This window comes from Haliaeetus leucocephalus, unplaced genomic scaffold (genome assembly GCF_000737465.1).
Source record: "Haliaeetus leucocephalus isolate CR32 unplaced genomic scaffold, Haliaeetus_leucocephalus-4.0 Scaffold848, whole genome shotgun sequence".
Taxonomy (NCBI): Eukaryota; Metazoa; Chordata; class Aves; order Accipitriformes; family Accipitridae; genus Haliaeetus; species Haliaeetus leucocephalus.
The window spans coordinates 18,241,168-18,263,559 of record NW_010973284.1 but is presented as its reverse complement, the minus strand read 5'-3'; the positions used below and the strand labels follow the sequence as shown (position 1 = coordinate 18,263,559).

At 37.1% G+C, this 22,392-nt stretch overlaps 1 protein-coding gene across 1 annotated transcript in view; it reads left to right on the top strand.

Annotated features, from left to right (window-relative positions):
* Positions 1-22,392, top strand: part of DPYD (dihydropyrimidine dehydrogenase) — a 342,314-nt gene that overhangs the window by 168,967 nt on the left and 150,955 nt on the right. Inside the window, exon 13 of the mRNA XM_010582763.1 lies at positions 285-500. Coding sequence (XP_010581065.1) covers positions 285-500 — 216 coding nt within the window. The remainder of the gene's footprint in view (positions 1-284; positions 501-22,392) is intronic.

The window sequence follows — 22,392 nt, the reverse complement described above, 5'->3', positions numbered from 1 at the left end:
GACTGAACCAGGCTAGTAGTACAGGATGTAAAATAACTGTTTCAGTGTTATTATTGTTCAGTTATTTCCAGCATGGCATAATATTTCAGCATGAATGCTATTTGGACAGAAGATGTTACATATGCAAGTGTTTGCCTGTTTTGCTGATTTCCAAGTCTGAACACATAATAGAATACTTGAGCTTTGGGTTATTATATATTAATTATTCCTTTATCAGGGTTAATAATAGATTATATAAAAATGAATCAGCAAAAATGTCTGTGATTTTTGTTTGTTTTTTACAGTCCTTACATGGTATTGCAGTTTCTACTGTTCCAGAACTACCACTCTTCTATACTCCTATCGATTTAGTAGACATCAGTGTAGAAATGGCTGGACTGAAGTTTCCAAATCCTTTTGGCCTTGCCAGTGCAACCCCTACTACTAGTTCTTCAATGATTCGAAGAGCTTTTGAAGCTGGATGGGGCTTTGCTGTCACTAAAACATTCTCCCTGGATAAGGTAAGGAAATATTTTAAGGTATATTTAGCATGTAACGATTTCTTTGTATGTTTGAAAAATCTGAATCTTTTGGGAATGGCACTATTAAATCTAGCTAGCATAAAGATAGCAGGGAAGTGTATGGTACATTGTGTAGGTTAACTACTCTGGGAGGTTCCAACAGTGCAGTGTAAAGGTGACACAATTCCTGGTTTTGTTTGCTGTTACATTCTTCCCTTATATTCCCCAGCCTTTTAATAGTAGCCATCTAGTAAGGGTAATAGTTCTTTTTCTAAATATTGCAGTGAAAATGTTTTCTGTGAGGGATCAGAATGCAAAGGGAATGAGTAACAGCTTTATCACGCAACTCATGAAAGCTGGCTTCTGTGCCAAGGACTGCCAAGATAAGCCATTGAAATTGAGTTGCAGTTGCAATGTGATAATGTGGGTGTAAGCTTGAGGCTGGCTGGTAGTGGAAGAGAAAGATGGAGGCAACATAAAACAAGCCTATGGAAGGAATAGTAGTTGTGCTCAAGGCTTGTAGTACAGTGACATAACCCTTCAGTAACAGGTAGTGGAAGAGGAAGGAGTTAGAATTAAGTCTTGAAGGCTATGGCTCAGTGTGGCACCTAAAATAAAGCATTTGGTGTAGATTTAAAGTATGTAATTGCTTGTTTGACCAGAGAATTGCATTCAGGATGGGTTTCCTGTTACTACATTCAAAATGGCAAAATGAGACTGAGCAAGAAGTTTAGACAGTGAAAGAAAATAACAGTTTTGATAAATGTATTGCAGAGAAAAGAAACAGGATTTGAGCTGGGATGTAGATATAGTTTGACTTGTGGAGAGAGGAAGAGGATCAAAGGTAAGTCCTTGGGCATAGGCCTGAGTAACAGTGTGAATAATGGTAATGTGTTGTCAACCAGTGACAAACAGGAGCGTGGGCTGAAGAGAGCTTTTGAGATGAATTTGGAAACAAAGGGCTTTTATTCTTGGTGCAGAGGTGGGATGTAAAAGTGCACTGATGGATGGAGACCTTAGCAGAAGAGAAAAGGTGCATTTGTTACTCTGCCACCTCTACATGGTAAGTACCATAAGTGAATTAACTATAGAGCGTGGCCCTCTAATATGAGGAAGGTCTAAGGACAAAGTGCTGTATTACTACAGCATACTGTAAAATATGTCAGACTGGCTTCCGCTGTCACTTAAGCCTGAAGTAGCCCGAAGGAAGTAGGTGTTCTGGATTGCAATGGGGATTCCAATCTACTTCACAGGGTTTCTTATTAAAATGCTTTTTAGGACATAAATGTCATTCAAGTGTTCTTACAACTGACTTACGTGTTTAACATACCGTCAGCTGTAATTATTCAGTGCCTGGGCTAAAGGCAACTCATAGAAAGTACTGAGATTTATTTATTTGTCAGTTTTATTGCTGGTATGCTCGCAGTCCTGCCAGACTGCACGTTGATTACTGTGTATCTCAAGAGCTAAACAGACGCTGGCTGAGTTCCAGTTTTGGTGGGAGTTCAGGAGGAAAGACATGCATGTTGTAGGAAGTGATGCTGGTACTCCACTAAGCAGCAGACTCTGAGTCATTTCTCAAATGGCAACTGCAAAGTGTTCCACTGGATGCCGTGCTCTGGAGGTGTGAATCGGGTGGACATCTTTCAAATGAGAGGATTGCTAAAAGCAAGTACCTTAAGTAGTTACAAAATACAGTTTTTTTAATATTTGTTGCAAGAAAATGCAAAATATTGCAGGTAGTATTTATTTCAAAGAGAAGTTCAGGAAAGTACTTTGGATGAATTCTAGTCCAGTGATTTCTAGCTAAGCTTTCTTCTAAAGTTCAATAAGAGGCAGTAGTCTTTCTCTGGTGCTTAAACTCTTGAATCGTGTTGCTGTGTGCAGTAGGACTGTGTCCCACCCAAGTACCCTGTAGTTTTTCTACTATTGTATTCTTCCCAACAGTGCACTTCCCACAGGTGTTAAGCCTTAGTATTTATGACATGATTTGAGATGCTTGGCTGCGAGGTGCTGCAGAAATAAAATTGCTTTTATTTATAATGGTATCATGGTAATTAATGCTACAAAAAAAATTCAAATAGGAAGAAAAGCTCACTGAGGTACAGCAGTTCTTATGTGAACGAGTACTACACAAAGATTGCTCTTGTTGACTTAATGCAGAACAAGGAGTTGGCAGAGAGTTTGGAATAATATACGTTGGCATAATGTGCTAACTTATTTTTCTTTAAACTTAGCTTCTGATTGTGTAGTCATAAATCTCACACAGTGTTCAAACAGGGAGCAGAATGCTTTCTTGGGCTGCAGTACCTATGGAAGTAGATATTTCAGACTGAGCTGTCCTGCCCGGCTAGTCACAGCTAACTGAGTAGCAGGACCAGGAAACAAAGATTTCCTTATCTAAGCCTGCAGAGTCAGTGGGAGGAGGCAGAGCTGCTCCCCAGACAGTACAGTTCCCAAGAGCGGAACAGCTTCTGGGAGGAAGGGGAGCTCGCTAGACACAGGTTTTGGTAGCTGAAGCTCCTCCACTTCAGCCTTGATAGTATGTGTTACAAGCAGAATTCTGTGTTCGTCCCTCTTGTGTCCTCATTTTATCTGTCCTGGTTAGGTTTAACTTGTGGGCTTCCTACTTATTTGCAATAGTTAGCCCTGTGTGGCAAAGGGGAGCTTAGCAGCAGGAGAAATGCTTCCTTTTCCAGACCTGATTACTGAATTCACTACTGTGTTCAGTCACTGATAGGGAAACCAGTGACTTCCCTATTGACCATGGGCATCCTTTGGCAGTTGAGCAAAAGTGACTGATGCAGGTTAAAGTTGAGTGACATATAGCTAGTGAGAAGCATATACAGCCTAACCACAGATTTCCATGCATTAACTACTGTGTAGTGGAATAAGATCAGAAGGAAAAGCAGGATAAATCTTGGAAGAAGGAGATCCAAGGACAGAGATAAAAAGGACTCGGGCTGGAAAGCTGTGATTCTCATAAGACAGAGGATTCATTTCATATAAACTTCCTCTCCTTTTCCCTCTTCTGCTACCTAGCACAGAAAACTTTTCTAAAATGCTAGGCTAGGGATCCCTGCAGCCCATGAGAGGCCATACTTTCCTGTATAGGGGAACTGTTGGATAGCAGTGCTGCAGTTGTAGCCCCTGGACCATAATTTACTCCCCCAGCCTTCTCAACTCTCATCTGTCTTGGCCTCACCTTGAAAGCATCACATATTGCCACAGAGGGAGTTAGCAGAGCACTAACTGTTTCATGCCATGCTCACTCCCTTTTCAAACACCCACATACTTTGCTGCATAATTGCCTTCATGACAACCTGTGTAGCATTTTCTGTTTGTAGGGTGAGGATTTCAACTCTGAGTGATTCAGCAAAAGTTGTTCTTGCATACTACTGTACTATTGTTGAAACATAAAAAAAGCTAACATGAGAAATAGCTGAAATTCCTTCAGAGTATTTATACCTTTAAATATACTGCACACTAAATATTTTAGAAGGTACTGGATATTACAGCATAATGCAAATATTAATTATAAAGTACTGTACCTGTATGTGTCTGTACGTATCTGTTAGGGAGATAGTGACTTGTAGAATTTTATTTAGAAAATTAAGCATCTTTGCACAGCTGCTTTAGTATCAAGTAGATTTGATTTCTTCCAGAAATGAGAATAACTGCTTTTAAAATGGACTATCACTAGGAAAGACAAATGGTAGCAGAATAAATATGTCCCTTCACACACCTTTTCCTACATTCATGTCTTCCCTTTTTGACTGCAGGATCAATAGCTCATTGCTCTCTTGTTTCAAATAGTATTTCTGTCTTATTCAGATAACTATGTGCTGCAACATGTTATTTGTAAATTTTGTTGGCAAGCTATTGAAGGGAAATGGGGGAGCTACATATCATAGAGCCCACAATAAATGAATACCGATTATTACTTCTTTTAGAGCTTAGAACAGAAAACTACCCACAGAATGAGAGATACTGCATTGATTAAACAAATAACTGTGAGTGGGAGTTTTTTATTAGAAGTGTTATACTGAGCTGGTTTACTTGTAATTTATTAGTGAGTATTGTTTAGTACACAAAATTTGCATTAAAACCTATAATCAGAAAGCTTGTATAAACATAGTACAAAAATAAGTCAGAGGTTATATGAAGTGTGCACATCTCCATACTATATCCATTACCACAGTGAGAAGTTTATAGCAGAAATTGGTTTTATCAACAGAATTCAGGCTTTGTTGTTCTCTCACTGCATTGTATGGGCTGCTTAGAAAGAGGAAAAAAAACAACTGGGATAGCAGAAATGTTTGCTTTGATTTTTAGATGCTTCTTTCACTTCTAAAATTTAATTCTGATTAATCAGATACATCTGTCTTTATTCTGTTGTGACATGCATTGATTTGTGATGCTGTCGCTTTCAATAACGTGGAAACAGTTGCCTTTATTATGAGAACCGGCAGAAATCCACATGCAGACTAACTTCATTTTTAATCTTTAATTTTTTTTTTCATTATATATAGAGCAAGTTGCATGGATGATTTTAAAAACAAAGCTACAATTAAAACTAGATTAAATTTGAACTAAACCATAGTGGAGAAAACTTTCTAGTCGTAATATATGTTTATACGATTCACTGATGTAGATTTTACAATGTGTTTTTCAGAACCATTTCTAAATTAAAACCATTGCTGGTAGAGAATTAATTGATTTAGCCAGGATATATCGCATTTCTATGTGCTGTTATTACGATATACATATTCAGGCTCCAACTAGCGCTCTCTATGTACATTTGCACTGTGCGCACCTCGCTTCATAATTGAAGGTGGTAAAAGAATCATGGTACAATGACGCATTGTTTTCCATAACATTAGTATTTCACAGAAGTGAATCTGTATTACAAAATGTATATTTTTGTATGATATTACAGCATAGTAATTTAGATTAAACTAGTTATAATTTATGGTGCCAAGCCAAAAAGCTATTTAAGATGCATTAAAATGCAGAACCATGACATTTGAAATTCTGATGTTCTTAATATGACAAAGGTTATTCTATGGAGTTTTGCTATAATATGAAATATTAATATTTCACAATACAGTTTTGATGAAGTACAATTTGCCTAGCTTGCATATGATAAAGAAATTAAATGCTTACCAAGGGAGTTCAGTGAGAATTAGAGCCCTGTCTGAACATCTGCTTGAAATGTTATTATCCTGTCCTACTGACAGCATTGCTCCCTCATTGTTTTTCAAGATTGACAGCTGAATATTGTACTGATTTCTGCAGCAAATATGTTTAGGTGAACTTTGTTTCGTTTTTTAGGAATTTAGAACATGCTTTTGATTTCCATCCTATAATTTTTTTTTATACTCTTGACATTTGTAGATGCCAGATTGAGGTCTGGTATGCTGTAGCAAAGATAGACCATTGACTTGCAACGAAATGCCAGTTGATATCTCAGTAAACAGAAATATTACTATTCTTTATTGTGTGGTCTGTATGAAAGCTGTATGGGCTTTCTTTGGGGAGACAAATGATCAGATTGTTAATGTCAAATATAAAAAGGACTGTTTGCCTTTCTACTAAATAACATCAGACAACTTTTATTAACTACATTTTTTGAACAGAAAAGCGTGCATTTTACAGGTTTGCTTAGCATACAAAATTCTGTGAGTAGAATTATTTTTTGGTTTTACAAATGTTAAAATTATTAGTATTGGTCTTAATATTCTTTTGAGTTCTTTATGTACCTTATTTTGTTCCATATTTCTAAAAGAGTTTTAATAAGAAATACCAGCTTCATTGTTCCCCAATTTTTACATATTTAGATCACTGCATAAAATTAGCAAAGGTTAACAGGGGAGGTAAAAGACTATTCTAGGGAAATGCAATAGAATGTAGTTATTATTTTTTAAAATGCTGTAGCTACGATGTTGTATTTTAGTTGAATACTTTTATGCAGAAAATGTGTTATTTGGCTACAAAAAAGGAACAAATCATTCTGTGAATCTGAGTAAGTGGCAGGAAAACAGATTTTCCTCCTTTTTGCTCAAGAAAAAGTATTTCTCTGATATGTTCAACTTCAGGGCCATAACTCATCTCTACTTAGTTTTACCCTATCCCTGACCCAGCTTAAAGAAGCCTGGAGGCTCTCTTTAAATGCTAATAACTTTAATAGCTTCAAAATTGCTGTCTGAGGAACTGGAGGGGACTGTGTTTGACCATCCTTTCTCCTCAATCCGTACACCTGGGGCTGTAGGGACTTGGCACATCTTCACCCTGGAGGAATCCCAGTCTGGAGGGATGTAGCACAGCTTGAACAACAGAGTGAAAGCAGATAGGCCAAAGAGTCTGGGTCTGAGAACTTTAGCCAAGTCATTATTGATAAGCCAACTCACTTCCTAGCACAGCTGAAGTCTGCACCAAGTAGATGTATGCCTTAAATTGTTGCAGGCATGCTTCTTGACACCAATGAATTTGCAAGTGAGGCAGTTTGGACCATTTTAATTATCTGTTTTTACCATTAGTAAGTCTGAGTATTTTGACCAATTAATACTTTGAATGTTGAAGATAATGAACTGCATTTTTAAAGCAAGAATTTAACAACTGTCTGTAAAAAATCTCTCGCTCTCTTTGTGGTTGTATTTATTACTTTAGATATCAAAAACTTTTTACAACGTCATGATAAAAATTAAACCTCTGGGCAAACGTTTAGTCCCACTCTTCCTGTAGCATTAAATATTGCAGAAGTGCTGCATTTCTTCTGCAATGAGAGCCACAGCACAGAGTCTTTCATGGAGAAGTCTGTTATCTCAAGGCATGTAGCACAATGTGACAACTCATCAGTGGAAGGCGAAGCGGGATCTGTCATGCAGGTGTGCAAGCACTGAGTCAGTAAACGTCATCTGTGCTAAAGGGTAGTCTTTTACAAACAGAGGATCAGCAAGTTGCTTTCCATATTTTCTCTTTTCCTTCCACGCACCCTCATGGAGCAGAGTAAGCTTGGCTGTAACTTTTATGTCTTACGCTTCTTGAGCTCATTTCGTAAGTTCCATAGAGTCTTTAAGCCAGCAATTCATTTTCTGTTCATCTGTTTGGTTTTTACGCAGTATTTAGAGATGGTTTCTTTTTCATGTCTTTTTCTTCCAGAGCCAATGGTTTAAAACATTGCACTAACATGTACAAAGTGTAAATTTGATCCTTAACCTTGAGCTTGAATATTTTAGGCAGCTTATACATAAAAGACTAGTAAAACAGTCTTTTAGGTAGTTTTTAATCTGAAAACTGTTGCATATTTTAATGAAACTCATTGTGCACTTAGAGTGGCATAACTGAGAAGCAGTTCCAGCAAAATTCGGAAGAGCGTATACTGCAATACTGAGTATTTTGCTACAGAAGCCTTTCTACAAAAAATAGCTGCCAAAAGTAGGAGTGTTCATTCCTGCTCAGCATAATATGTGGTGTTCTGGAAGTGACCAGTACTTAAGAGAAGATGTGATTTCTATTCATAGCACAACTATTAGCCAATCAGTCAAACAAAATGGATGCAAATTTTACGGTAGGCTAAATATCTGAACAGTATTTCTTTTTATTTTGAAGAAGCTGCTTTGCTCTTTACTACCTTTGCTTTATTTACCTCATTCTTCTGAAAATACCTGCAAATATTTAACAAAAGGGAGACAAAGAGAGCACACATACACGATGTTCCAAAGCTGCTGAGAATCTGCAGCTTCTGATGGCTGCATCTAAAGTACTCAACATTTTTTAATATCACATCCTGAATAAACAGGATTCTAAAAAGCAAATACGTAACATACTTGTGTAAAGTATCATTCAGATACCATTTTCTGTAGTTGTTTTATATGCCCTTGAAGGTTGTTGGTAAACTTGGCAATACCTCAAACAATTTTGTGTCAGAAAGGAATTCAGCTAAAAAGGCAGTTTCAATGTAAGCTAGAAATTGCCAAATGTAATTCTGAAATTTAGAATTTTCACACTTAAGTTTCATTCTCAATTCAGATTTGTTGCAAACTCTTTTTAGTATTTTGCTTACTTCAGAACAATCAACTGCATATAACTTTCTTAAGTGGCATTAATGTATTTAATAATTTATTAGAAAAGCTGTAGTATATTTTTCTTAATAGTTATATTTAAAAAAAGCCTATCCAAGATGATCACAGCATAAGGCCATATTTAACATTTTGGACTTTTCTTAGTGTCACTGACATAAACTTCCCTAGTTTTTGGAATTGTCATGGTGCACTTCAATAGAAAACCACAGATGTCCAGGAAAAAAATGAAATATTTATTTTGCCATTATAGAATTCAGAAGTTTCCCTCCTGTCAAGTCATTGACTTCCCCCTCTTCCCCATTTGGTTAAGTGCGTGTGTCAGAGTTTGGGGTTTTTTCCTCATTTCCACATTTGAATTACAAGAAAATCCAGAATGCAATCCTGACTTCAGTAGGTCTACTGAGATACTGAAGTGGAATAAAGGAAAAGTGGTCTTTATGCTTCAGTTGCTCAAATTTACAGTCGAGCATCTTTGCAGAGGTCTACATTCAGAATCCATACATGAAGTAGATAGCTGTGGTTAAACGCTGGTTTCTGCAAGAGTCTAGGTGATGCTTTGGGACCCCACCTCCGCCCACAGACATTAGGCTGCAAATGTATTGGGGAAGACATGCTTCCAGCACCATGCCTTCTCCCCTGGGCACCAGCTAGTTGTTTCTTGCTTCAGCTGTGCATGTTAAGTGGCAGCCCTGCTGTTGGATGAGCACTTTTCCCCATCTCCACCAAGAAAAACATAAGAGAGCTGAAGCGCATCTCATGCAACAGCTACTGCCCAAAGATGCCCAGTTGGACCATGCAACCTTGCAACATGTTTGCAGAAATGTGGTCCCAAATTGACTCTACATGGACACTCTTAAATCAATATCAAGTGTGTATGTGGTGGTGTATAGCTTGTGTTAAAAAGTTTGCAGACATAAGCTGAAATGATATAACTAGCTCTAAACTGGCATATGTTTCCACACACGGGTTTACAAGGTTTTAGCTGAATCATTTTTCAAGGGATTTTTGGTTATACCAGTGTAGCGTTTATGTAAAGGCAATATGCTTCTCCTAAACACTTGCGTTATCCCAGGTCTTGAGTTCCCACTTGGTAAATGAAACTGGTAGGGCTGTGTTTAACAGCTGATTTGCCCACACAAGATGTTAAGAAAGAAAGCAAAGAGCTGATTTTTGAATCTCATGGTGATATAATTGCATTTGCTCCTCATTGACATTGTTGCAAAAGCAGAATGAAGTCCCATATGTTTAAAAAACCTGATAGGTTCTTATGTTAAAATACCTATTACTTATGCAAATATGTATGTGAGTGTATTCTAAATAACATTTCTTATAATTATTTGAGATTTATAATTATCTAAATATTTATTATAATAGAGATTGTGGCTTTGTGGAACTCCATCCTTCAGTCAGAAAGTGTAGGATTTTTGTGAGTAAATCTTCTAGAGTTAATTGCAGCAGGAGACAAGTGTGTCCATGCCATCAACTTTGGAATTATTACTTTAAGAATTATCCAAAATGCTCTTGTCACAGCTAATTGCAAAATCCAATTTTTGGTCTATAGAGAAAGAAAACAGGAACACACATTTTTAATATTCCCTAATATACATATTATGATAGTCTTTAATTGTACATTCTCACATCATGTATTATAAGGGCATACAACTTTAGATTTGTGTGGAGGATTTCATAGTACTTCAAAAAATTATTTCTACTGAATTACACTAATGTCGTTGAATTATTATCAAGTATTGACTTTTTATACTTTAAAGTAATCTACTTTGACTTTCCTGATGTAATTTGGACTTTGAAGCAGTTAATTACAGTGCGAGCGATAGCTTTCAAAAGCAGCTGTCAGCACCTTTTCATTCTTCTTGGCCATATACTTAAACCTACAATATGTAAGTAAGTTTACAAATTATTTTTTTCCTTAACTTCTGCGTGCCTGACTTCTCTGATAATTCAGTGGAATATAAGAGTTTAAAAAAAAAAAAATCCTAAAACATATTACAAATGAAAAAGACCTAAGCTAATGTTGTAGCTGGGTGGTTTTTTGTTAGCAGGTGACCTTCTATTGCTAGAAAAAAAGAAAGTCTTGGCTAGAAGACAGTTCAATAAATGAACAGGCTATATATTGATTTTTCTCCCTCTTCCCTTGTTATGTAATATGATTTTCCTTCCCTTGCAAGGGTTGCTGTCGTACAGGGTGGGGCTGGGATCATGGCTGTGGAAGCGTATGGGAATGTGTAGACTAAGGAAGGCTGTCACAGCAGTCAATAAGATCTGAGAGGTGTTGACTAATTGCCTGCTAATTACACAGTAAATTGTCTAATTAAGCTGATGGTTAATTAGGGTGCGCTCGCACAGCAGTCTTGTGGAATTTTTGTCTGATGTCTGGGAAGCAGCTTGTGTAATTGGCAAACTGGTAAGGACTGGCAGAGAACATGACTGGGAAGCACGCTGCCAGTAGATGACAGAATAAGGATGCATTTGCACAAAGGTTGTCATGTGAACACTGAGGGGTTTGTTAGCCTTCTCCAGCTACGTGGCAGCGGGTGCAATGAGAAATTTAGCTGAAAGCTACTGAAAGCTGTAAATAAAGTAAGGCTTAAGTATGTAATGTTAGAAAAGCAGTGACACATGCTTTTCTCGTATTTTAGTCAGAATGTGGACTTTGAATAATTAAAATTTTTGCTAATAAACACAGACTATCAAAATTCTCATGTAAAGGACTTCACTAACATGCGCAATTTGACCATGGCAGTAATTATTATATTGTGATCTGTTTAGTGGAGTCACAAAATGGTCCTGTTTCCCAAGATACTCTACTTGTATGTCAATGTTGAAAAAGTATAGTTGTTTATAAGGATGCTTGCCAACCATCATAACCATCATATATGGTATTCTGAATCCTTATTAGGCATTGTGTCCATCCCTAGATGTGGCAGAGCATGAACAGGTCATAATGATGCTCTGAATTAAATGTGTGTGCACTATGCATAGCTATAATATGATTAATGAAAGTATCTAGATTCCAGATTCCCACCCAAAGCTGATGGAAACTGTTGGGAGTATCGAATATTGAGAACCTAGACAGTACAGGAGTACAGACACCAATTCAGCAAAGCATCAATTCTCTGTGATTTAAATTTGTAATTCAGTAAAACAATGCAGTACGTGCATTTTCTTAAAGTTAATTACAAATGTAAGCTTCCCGCAGAATCAGCATAGCACAATACAGGATTGGGTCTTCACATGATGCCGAGATTTAGTTTTGAGCTATGTATCTGCAAAATCTCAGAAAAAAAATAGCTCTTTTGTATATCATGAGCTAAACGGAGAAAGTAAGTGTATATGTATTTATTTGTTAACAATGTTTTGATGTCACTTGAGCAACTGAAGCTTAATATCCGCTTTCACTCTTGGAAATGATACATTGTTTCAGAGGTCCCCATCTTTTTACTTTTTAACATTTGCAATATATGGTTTGGGCACAGTGTCTTCCTGAAACGAAAAAGAAAACTGAGTGAATTCCAGATCTGGATTGCAGCTGAAACTGTTGATTTGAGTTTATTTTTTTCTTTTTAATTTAAACTACAAATATGTTTTTTCTCCCATAGAAATAGATTTTTTTTTTTAAATCAAAATTTGAGGGAGTAATTTATACTTTCTTTGAATTAATGAAGCCATTTTTATCCTGTGATCTTGCTGCTTCTACCTCCCTGCACCTGCACAGTTAATAATGCCTTTATGTAGCACCCTCTACATTGTGAATTTTTGTTTATGATTTTTCCTTTAAAAATAATTGAGCAAAATCATGGTACACTAAGAGCATTCTCTCTGTGCCAATCATCAGACATGGGACTCCGAACACTGATAGGCTGGTCTAGAAGGCCTTAAGCCTCCTCTGAGGGGATTATAACAATACTTGTAATGTTGCTCCTCTGTGTATATTTGCACAGAATAAAATGCTACGATTCCCCTGCATCAGATTCTGTGAATTCTGTGAAAAAGGTGTAATTAATTGATTCAAGTCTAAACCATACAGGGATGCCCTATGTGCCTAATTTTCTTCCAAATAAAATATATTTTAAATTTACATTTGATATTTACATCTATGTTTTTCCACATCCATCTGTACATGTGCAAAACAAAACCTCTTCAATTCGTTTTTCCTTACTGTTTTTTAAGGATTATTTCTTAAAAATATTGGAGAAACTATTCTTTTTGTCTCTGACACCACATTTGGGAACAAAGCTCACTTCACCAGCCAACTGCAGGAACTGAAAGCATACGGTGCAACCATCACACTTGCTTTCATTTTCTATCATGGGGCAGCAAATGGATATGTTGCTAATGCATTTTATTCTCTGAAGGCAGAGAAGGGAGTTCAGAGGATAATTGTTACCTTATTACATCCTTCAAAAGGATTTTCTGGCACATGCTATTATGATTTATGATTTAATAAGTCACACAAACATGGAAAAGGATGTTTCTGATAATTCACATGGTATAGTAAACGTATGTATGTAAAGCCCTATTGCAACATCACAATCTGTAATAACAAAAAATTGTGTGGCAATAATGCTGCTGTTAAACAGCATCAATTACCAACTTTTTTGAGAAATTGCATTTTTTTTAAATGTGTTAATATTTTCGTATGCAGTTGTAGCTGTATCTTATCATATATCTGTATTTTATTGCGGACTCAATCAAAAATGGAAACATTGCCCAAGTGTCCCTAATGCATTCTTTCCCAAAGCCATCTTCATTGTCCGATTTCAAACCTCACGCTTAAACAATGGAGTCAGAGGAGCCTGTTGTCAGTGCATTGTCGGTGTTATGTTCAGGTTTATTGCCTGTGATGGTTCTCTCCCTGTGCAGTTCAGGATGGTTCCTGTTTGCCACCATTTTATTTAATGTGTATATCAAGCCATAGAGAAGTTTTAGTAAAGTGACATTGATTGAAGTGTTTTCAATATGTCGAAACTCAGCTTTATAACTCTCAGCTGATTTAGCTTGAGCAGTTGATTGCATTATTCAGTGTTTGTGGGAGACTGGGGCATGGTTGAGAGCATGCTGAGCAAAAGTCAATCCAGACAAGATAGGAGTAATGCTGGGATGGTTAGAGGAAACATCCAGAGGCTACGGCAAGAGAATTATCAGTCCTTCCGGCTGAGGGATGTAGTTCCATTCCAGGCTGTAGCTGCAGCAGCAGGTAAGAGCCAGGAGCCTACACCCCTTTTCTTTTCTGAATGCAGGCCATGCTAAGAGTAGCCATGCTTTATATTTCAAGATTAACCTACTGCCACTGTGTGCTATATGGGACTGCATCTTAAGTCTCTCCAGATATTGTCAGTGGTGACAAACTTCACGGCTTGAACGCCACAGAGTGCCTCATTGGGGAAGTAAAAATGTGTTCAGCCCATACTGGCTGTTTTGAGTACACTGGGATGGAGAGGAAGGAGATGCTGGCAGTTCATCTGAACTCTGTTGTTGCATATGCTTGGAGCTCTTGCCCCGGGGTGGTCTTTAACAGCCTGAGTCTCTTAACTCCAGCACAAACTTGAAGAGCTTGTTTTTCCTCCTCAACTTTGCAAGACTTGAGGAAAGGGTGAATATTGGGTTCCTAGTTGCTGCTGGTTTTTTATTATTCTGTTTAAGTTTATGTTGCTGCCAAGAGCAGCATTCTCGGAAGGTCAGTTGATTGCTACTATTGTGTAGGAGGTCTATTTTGAAGACTGCCAGGAGTACCTGGAATAGGTGGTTTCACATGAAAGTAATGCAGATCTCTAACACATAAGTAAACAAAATCTTATTTTCCTAGATTCTGGGTATATTTAAACTCAGATTAATTTCTCTGCTTACATTTATGGACTTTTGCATTTGTGCCTTTAGGGGGAGCAGAATATTGGTGTCCACATCTAATTTTTGGAGTACGCATTTTTGAGTGTCACTTTTTTTTAATGGCTACACTTTTATCATTTCTTATTCCAGGCTTAAAATCTGCATTTATCTTGGGCTAAAATTGAACAAATCTATCAGCCAGAAAATTCGTAAGAGAATATTATGATTTTTTTCTAGAAACAGAAAGTTTAACCTGGAAATGCAAACTTAATCTTCACTGTACAGTAACACTGTATGTATACAAATACATAAGGTTTTTTTACTTGAGCAACTTTACACTTATACTGTCATTTAGATTTTCTTTTCCATTCTAACCCTATGGTTGGAGAAGACTCTAAAAGTATATGAAAGAGAGAGTAAGAATATGTTTGAGAGTAAAGTATTAAAATTATAAACCAAAGAACATGGATCTTACAACTTGTTTCTTATGCCACTCTCTTCAATACTGGAAGCGATGCTTTGCTACTGTAACAAAAATTGTTCTTAGTGTGTGTTGGGAGTCGCATACCTGTAGATACCTAAGCTCTGTCTTGTGATGTATATTACATTGCTTTTTGGTGTGTTTTTTTGCTTCATGCATCCCTCCCTTAACATAATTTTAAAAATTAGTGCCAGAGAGTGCAAGGATTTAGTGAGGTTTAAATTACCAAAAGGGAACAGTATCTACACAAAGAGACTGACAGATTTCAAGATCTGCTAATAATCTGTCAGACAGTCAAATTCATGCAGAGGAGAGACTTGCTTCTGTGTCAGACATCCTCCATGTGTAGCTTGCTTCAGTTACATTTGAGGGTTCACATTCCCACCATGCCTCTTCCTTATGTGTTTCCCTTATCTTTTAAGAAGTCTTTTGTCAGCCAGCCATTTCTGCTCTTAAATGAGCTTTTAGCACTGGCAGTGGACCATCCATACTTGTTTGTTTTTTGCAGGATGCACTGGACTGCTTCCTGTTTCTCATGTAGCTGTTGGAACACAACATCACCTATATTCCTGCTTTTCTATCTATAAAACCAGAGTTCACAGTGTGCTGGCTGGTATTTCAAAGCAGGACGTTAGTGCCTGTTTCAAAATAATGCAACTTAATAGCATAATTGAGGATGTAGTATTTGCATTCCGCACACATGTTTATAGTGAAGTGTCTTGATATAGCTAAGCTGTCATGGACAGAAACATTAAGTGCAACAAAGAAAAACTTTTTTTTTTTTTTTTTTTTAAGTCATGGAAATGAGAGTTGTTTATTTTAGGAGATCTTATGTAAACATAACTGAGGGAGGGAAAGCAAACTGGCTTTTCTAGCCAATCCATGCCTGCACACATGTATCTCTTCTGGCTGGAGCTTTCCCCTTTGGTGCCATTAGCATTTTCATTTCAAAAAACGACAGTCTGCAGTGGAAGCAGTAAAAATGTTCAACCTGTGGTTTAAATTATTGATTTTTTTGAATATTGAAGCTGTATTTCAAATGGGTTTTGTTCGAGTTACTTCTGGGTAGAGGGTTCCAGAGGTAATTTGATATCTAAAAGCCTGTGTGTTTCAAAGCCATTTCAGTCTTTTGAGTTCCTTCAGCTGATCAGCTGATTGGGTAAAATACCTTATTGTCTTCTGAATTGCAGGCAACAGATAAACTGCAGCTCAAGGTTAGCACGTAGACTGGAATACAATGCTCTTAGTGATTTATTATGTGCATTCAGTGTCCAATCAACTGACAAAAATAGCTCATTTATTTTTAATGCGGGGTAACTTATCTTCAATTAAAAAAGAAAAAAATCTTTTGAGATGCTAGTATTCACAATTTAGATGGGGGAACTCTGTATCGCTGGATAATGATGTGTAATTAAAATTAGGTGAGTTCATGGTATAGAATCCAGTATGTGTAAATAAAAAGTAGATGCATATATTTTCACAAACAAATTGTGTTATATTACTACAGAACAGAATGGCTGCAGTGAGAGAAGTCACTTTTGAAGAACTGCAATACAAGCAGTACTCATGTTCATACACGAATACTTTCACAAAGGGCTGAGTTGTTGATGGTTGTACATGGAGAATGTGTAGGAAGTTAGCCATTCTCAGCATCTTTCTATTCACAGGAAAAAAAAAATGGTATTACTTTAATAAGGCTCAGATCTGGCAATGAAGCCATATTGGAATGCATATTGGAGTTCATGGGAACTGTGAAGATGAAATTAATTGCAGGAATAGGCCCAGGTAAGAAGCATTATTATCACCGGTGACACTAAATATCATAGAATAATGGGAAGATTCAGATTTAAAACAGGTTTTTTTCCCTTAAGGAGGCTGTAGGTTAAAGAGTACCAAAATAAAAGAATGTTTCACTAAAGTGTGAATTATGCAAATTCAGAATTATGCAACTTACTTTGCAAATATGCGTATATAGTGCATGTATGTTTATATACAATTCAAATATATGAAGATAAGTCATGAAAAGATGTGTGGCATAAAGAGCTTGTATAATGCCCAATTGGTTTCCCTCCTACAATGACTCTAGTTTCTGTGATTGTAGTTTAAGAATTTGTCAAAAAGTTTGTTGATATTCTTGGGATACTGCACTTCAGTGTTGTGCATTGTAGTTTACAAAATACTATTTAAATAACATAAGGATTAAAGTTTCTGCTGTATCACTGCGTGCATAAAATAGTCTTACCTTTGCTGTTCCTAGATGTGCAGCAGAGAAGCCTGCCCTGCTCTGTACTGGCTGCATAAAACAATGTTAGCTAGGGGAAGGTTGTCTATGATAAGCAGAGTAAAAAACCAGATTCCTACTGCCTCCAAAAGCAGAAACATGCAATCCATACCTGCTTACATACTCTCTTGTTTTGCACATTAATGTGAGTGAGCATTGACTGTACTGTATGGATTAATCTCCATACCTGGGGATACAGCTTTGGGCTGAGAAGAGAGTATCAATGATTTATGGCTGCAGGGAGGAATGCTGCATCTCTGTGCTGTGGAGCTTATCTTGGTCCTGATGCAAACTTGGCTTCATTGCTCTTGGCGTGAGACTGCTTGTGCGATCTGACACCTGTCAGCAGCAGGTATGTCCTATTTCTCAGTGAGGTTTTGCAGTAAGCTGCACTTTAAACTCCCCAGTTCTGTGGTAGGAAAAAGGATGGGAAGACATTCCCTATGTCCTATTTATCACTAATATAATTATCACTAATCAAGGATTTCTTGTGGGGCGAAAAAACATATTTTCCTTACACAACTTTGTGTGTGACTTTTTATGTTTAGCATCAGAAGGCTTTTGAATCCTTGTCCCAGTGTTAAATCAATATTGTACTGGAATAAACGAAGAGCCTGCGGATCACGCTGCCCTCTCTAGCTGAGGACAGATTTATTCTTAGTATTCCAGTTTTGAGCATGCATAAGCCTTTTGCAGCACATCTCAGCTGGCTTTCCCATTAATAGTGCCAGAGATCTAGCCACAGCCGTTGTATACTTTCTTACACCCCTGTGGCAGTAGTAGTGGCAACATTTGCCACAGATTCCCCAGATGAAACCCTAACTCAATTGTAGTCTCTAGCAACCACCTTCCTATTGATTTCAAGGGGAACAGACTTCATGTCTACCCTATCTATGTGTGCCTGCTATATCCTTTGACGAGCATATTTACTTAACTGACAGACCTGAGCAATGACTCCAAAGAGTGCTGGGGTTTGGGACCTATTATACATTTAATGAGAAAGAACATGGCCGGCTCAGAATATTCTCACTGGTAAACAGGAGAATCATCTTGCTAGGAATTTCCATGTATCATGGCTACTTTCAGTTCTTATAAGAATATTTTAGTGAACTTTGCTTTTTTTGCTTTACTAAGTTGGTGCTTTTATGTCCCACAGGGCTGATTTTTAAAAGCCAACAGAATGTGTCATTTTTCCTGGTCATTTAAAAAAGTTAATAGGCAATGATTAACCTACTGCTATGAAAACTTCAGGTGAACCTGGAGGAAAACCAGAACTGAGATTGGGGCCTCTTTGTCTGCCACAAGCGGATGGGAATCAGAGCTTGTCCTTTGTCATAAAGATTCTATGTACACTTCAGCACTTCTCTACATGGATTCCCGTCTGTCAGAGAAGTTAAAACATGTGCAAACACTGAATGTTTATTTATTAAGAGCTCAGTCTGGAAAACTAGAATCAGCCCAGCAGGCTGCAAAACTCCACTTTGAGGCTCTCGAGAGAAAAAAGTCATCTCTCTCTAGATTATGGAGCCTATGTGTGGTGCCTCTTGTGATGACTGATGGATGAAGACACAGTGCCCTCAGAGACTGATGGCAGATCCTGACGTGCTGGCTCTACCCTTCTGAGTGCAGCCCACCCAGGATCTGCATTCCCAAAGGCCCTCCCTGGGATGTACACGATGCCCCAAGTTCAGTCTCGGCTTTCTTGCCAGAGCTGTACTGCATCATCATCAATCATAACATGCTAGCAGAGTTCGTTCCATGATTCAGGGGGTCAGGAAGAACCTGCTAGTCATTACAAAAATGGTAACTAAGTCAGGATGATAGTTTAATTTGGAGTGGGAGATTTGAGATTCCTTGCAGTTGATTCACAGGACGGTAATTTCAAAAAGTTTTGTCAATTATTTGATTTTTGTTTTTCAGTTTAAATCTGTTCTGATACTATTTCAAATACTTTTATGTCTACGAAAATAAAATCTTAACAGTTTGCATGCAGTACTTATGTGTGCCCCCATTCTGGTAGCCAATACAAAGAGGAAAATACTAGTTTTATTTCATGGATTTTAAAGTAGATGATGCCTCTAGCAAAATTCAAAATCTATTTTAAAGATCCTGGCCAAAATTTAGGGCTGACTTAAAATTGGTTTGAATCTCTTACAAGATGTTAAAGTGCTGAGTTAAAATTCATAGGGGCTGATATTTTCATGGTTTGTTTTTTTCCCACAATTATGTTATCCAGATCTACATATAATCAGGCTCTGAGAATGGTAGGTGGCTCAGCCTTGCAATCCCTGCTCATGCAAAAGACCCTTTGGCTTCAATAGGACTTTTATATAGGAAAATATAGAAGGAGTATGTTCAAAACAAAATTAACATTTAAGAGCTCAGGTTATCAAAGTAGAACTGTTATGGATAGATTATCATTGTGCTGTAAACCAAAATATTCCTCTAGATACTGAAACCCTTCCACCTTCCCTTTACCCCTTTATCTATGACTTAAAATTGTTTAGTGCCACCTGGAGAATTGATACTTTGAAAATTACAGTACTAGCTACTTAAATACCTTCCCAAATAGAATTGGTGTAATTTCCTTGAATTTCTCACCCCTAAATATACACAAATGCTAATCAATGTTTATAGTATTTAAACATTCTTAATCCTAATGGAAAAAGAAAATGCTTCAGGTAGGTACAAAACGTACCTCAATATTTGCAGTTCATCCCCAGCAGAAAATTTAAATACATTCTTCAAGAGAGTCATGTGATTCTCCTCCTAATTACTTAATCCAACAATGAAAATATTTTGGATTATACATAAATTTAAATATAGCTTTGGTGTTCTGTAACTCCCCAATGTTGATTCTTTGTGCAAGAATGTTAACAACTCTTTAAATATGATTGTAGTTAAAATATTTTTCTTCTAGATTATTGAAGAAATTGTATTTTTCTCCCCTTAAAGGGAAGCATCTATTCTCCCCTCCTCCTAGGAGAATATAATAGTCTTGATTTACTTATAGCAGTCTGGAGGAAAATATTTTAGTGATGGTTCACAATTTACTAATGGAGTTTTACAAAGCTGCCTCTAGGAACAGCTAGAAATACATTGATTATATGGCTTCCCTATGAGAAAACAGTAATTAAAATTATACCACAGATTCTATTAGGACATGTTAATATTTAATTAGGCAATAAGTGAGCTTGGTACAGGTGTCCGGAGTTGTTGACAGGAGCTTTGTTAATCCATGTAGTGTTGTCTCTTAAATAAATAGTTACCTCCTTGCTTTTTTCAAGTGTGAAGTTACACGCTTAATTAGCAGACATTAGAATTCCTGTGTTAGAGAGGGGTTTTTGTTTTGTTTAATTTCTATATCTATACATCGAGTGGAAAATCCTAGATGTTGTGTGTTTTAAAGAACCCATTTTCTCTTTGTTTGCTATTTCTGTCAGGGATTTTGTTACAATTATGAGACTGCCTGCAATTCTCTCCCATTTTTTATCTAGTGGAGCAAATTCTGTGGCATTGTGTCTTGGTTTTTAGTTCATCCCTACCGCTACTGATGTTGCCCCACTGCCTTCTTACAGTATTTTCTTTAGCAGTTAGAAAACAGTATCAGAGAAAAAACCATTGAGTTGTCTCTAATGATGATGTTTGAAAAACTACATTAATTTGGTGTCCTCTTAAAGTACAAGAAGAGAATCCATTTGTATTCTCCTTGTAAGCATAACTCCTTTAGTGACTCTCCCGGACTTGCTGCTGCAAACATACCATGTAATTCTTCCTTCTCTTCCCTGGGTCTTAACTATTTTCTTTTATCGGGTCTTATCTATGTTGGTTCCTGCCTGGTTTTCTTAGACTCATACTTTTCAGACTGCCTTCTCCTTCCCATTTCATGAGACCATTCAATAGCAGTTGTCTAGAATGAAACCTTAAGAATTGCTGCTCCTTTATTTGGTCAGTTAAGCACATTTCACAATGAGTTTTGATCACTGATTTGATGGTGGTGGTCCCTGACAGCTGAAAATGGACAAATATTTTTAGATGTCTGTAAAAGAATTAATCTCTTAAGGCAAGCTAAGTTGTTATGATCTAAATCCACTGGAGCCCTAAGGGTAAGCATTATAAACTGGACTAGTGTATTTTAATTATTATGCATTAATTTTCCACCTTTGTGAATGTACACAGGTCCTTAGAAGCCATGCCACAGAATTTTCACTTTAGGGTACGGACCAAAAGCTGTAATCCATGTAGATATTTTATTTATCCATGTACTCCTACTTTATTCCATTCTGTTCCCCTCAAATCATTAGCACGGCAACATTTTGCTTGCAGTGGAATAATAGAACCCAGTCTTGTCATGTTGATCACTTGTGAGCATCTGCTCTGGGTTATTATCCAGAAATGCCTTGTCAATATTTTAGGGAACGTAAGTGAGTTACAGATACAGAGTTTAGGTTTTTCAATAAAGCTCATCAGATACTTCATCCAAGCTACACAAATAACGTTTTGTTGATGCTAAGATGTAACTTGTAGCAAAGTAAAACTGAGTTTTTACACAGTTTCAAGACGTTCTATCCTAGTACCTCAGGGATTTTCAGTGCTGTTATGGTATAGAATTTTGTTTCATTGTAGATAGTCTCAAGCATCTCACTTCATATGGTCTGAAGCAGTGATTTCTGAAAGATCTGGTTTCTTAGTAGATCCCAGTACAGTCCATATAGCACAATGAGTACCTTCAGGTGTAGTCTTGGAGCTGAGGTTAAAGTTCTAAAGATGATGCGCTTTTTTTGGTATTTTGAATTCGGTGCTTCAATTAAAATGGCAAGGTTGACCATCTGCTGCTGACTTCTTCATCAGTGACTGTTTTTCATGGGGTTGTCTCCTGGGAGGTGCAGAGCACAGTCCAGAAAAAAATGCTGCACTGTTAAAGCTGTTGTTGCTTAATTAAATGGAAAACTAAAAACCTTCAGAAAAAGCAGCATTTGTGTCAAGGAGAAATTAGATTTTTTTGTTGTTGTTGTTGGAATTTGTATCATCTCTCAAAAAGTCGTGGATAGAAAATTTCTGAAGAGCTTGCTGCTAGATGTTCTTATTTTGTGTCTTCTGCCATGCTATATTCTTATTTCTAATTTTCTTTGTTAGCTGAAGAATATATTTTTCCTCTAAAAAAACAGCAACAAACCAACAACACTGTCCCGCCCCCCCCCC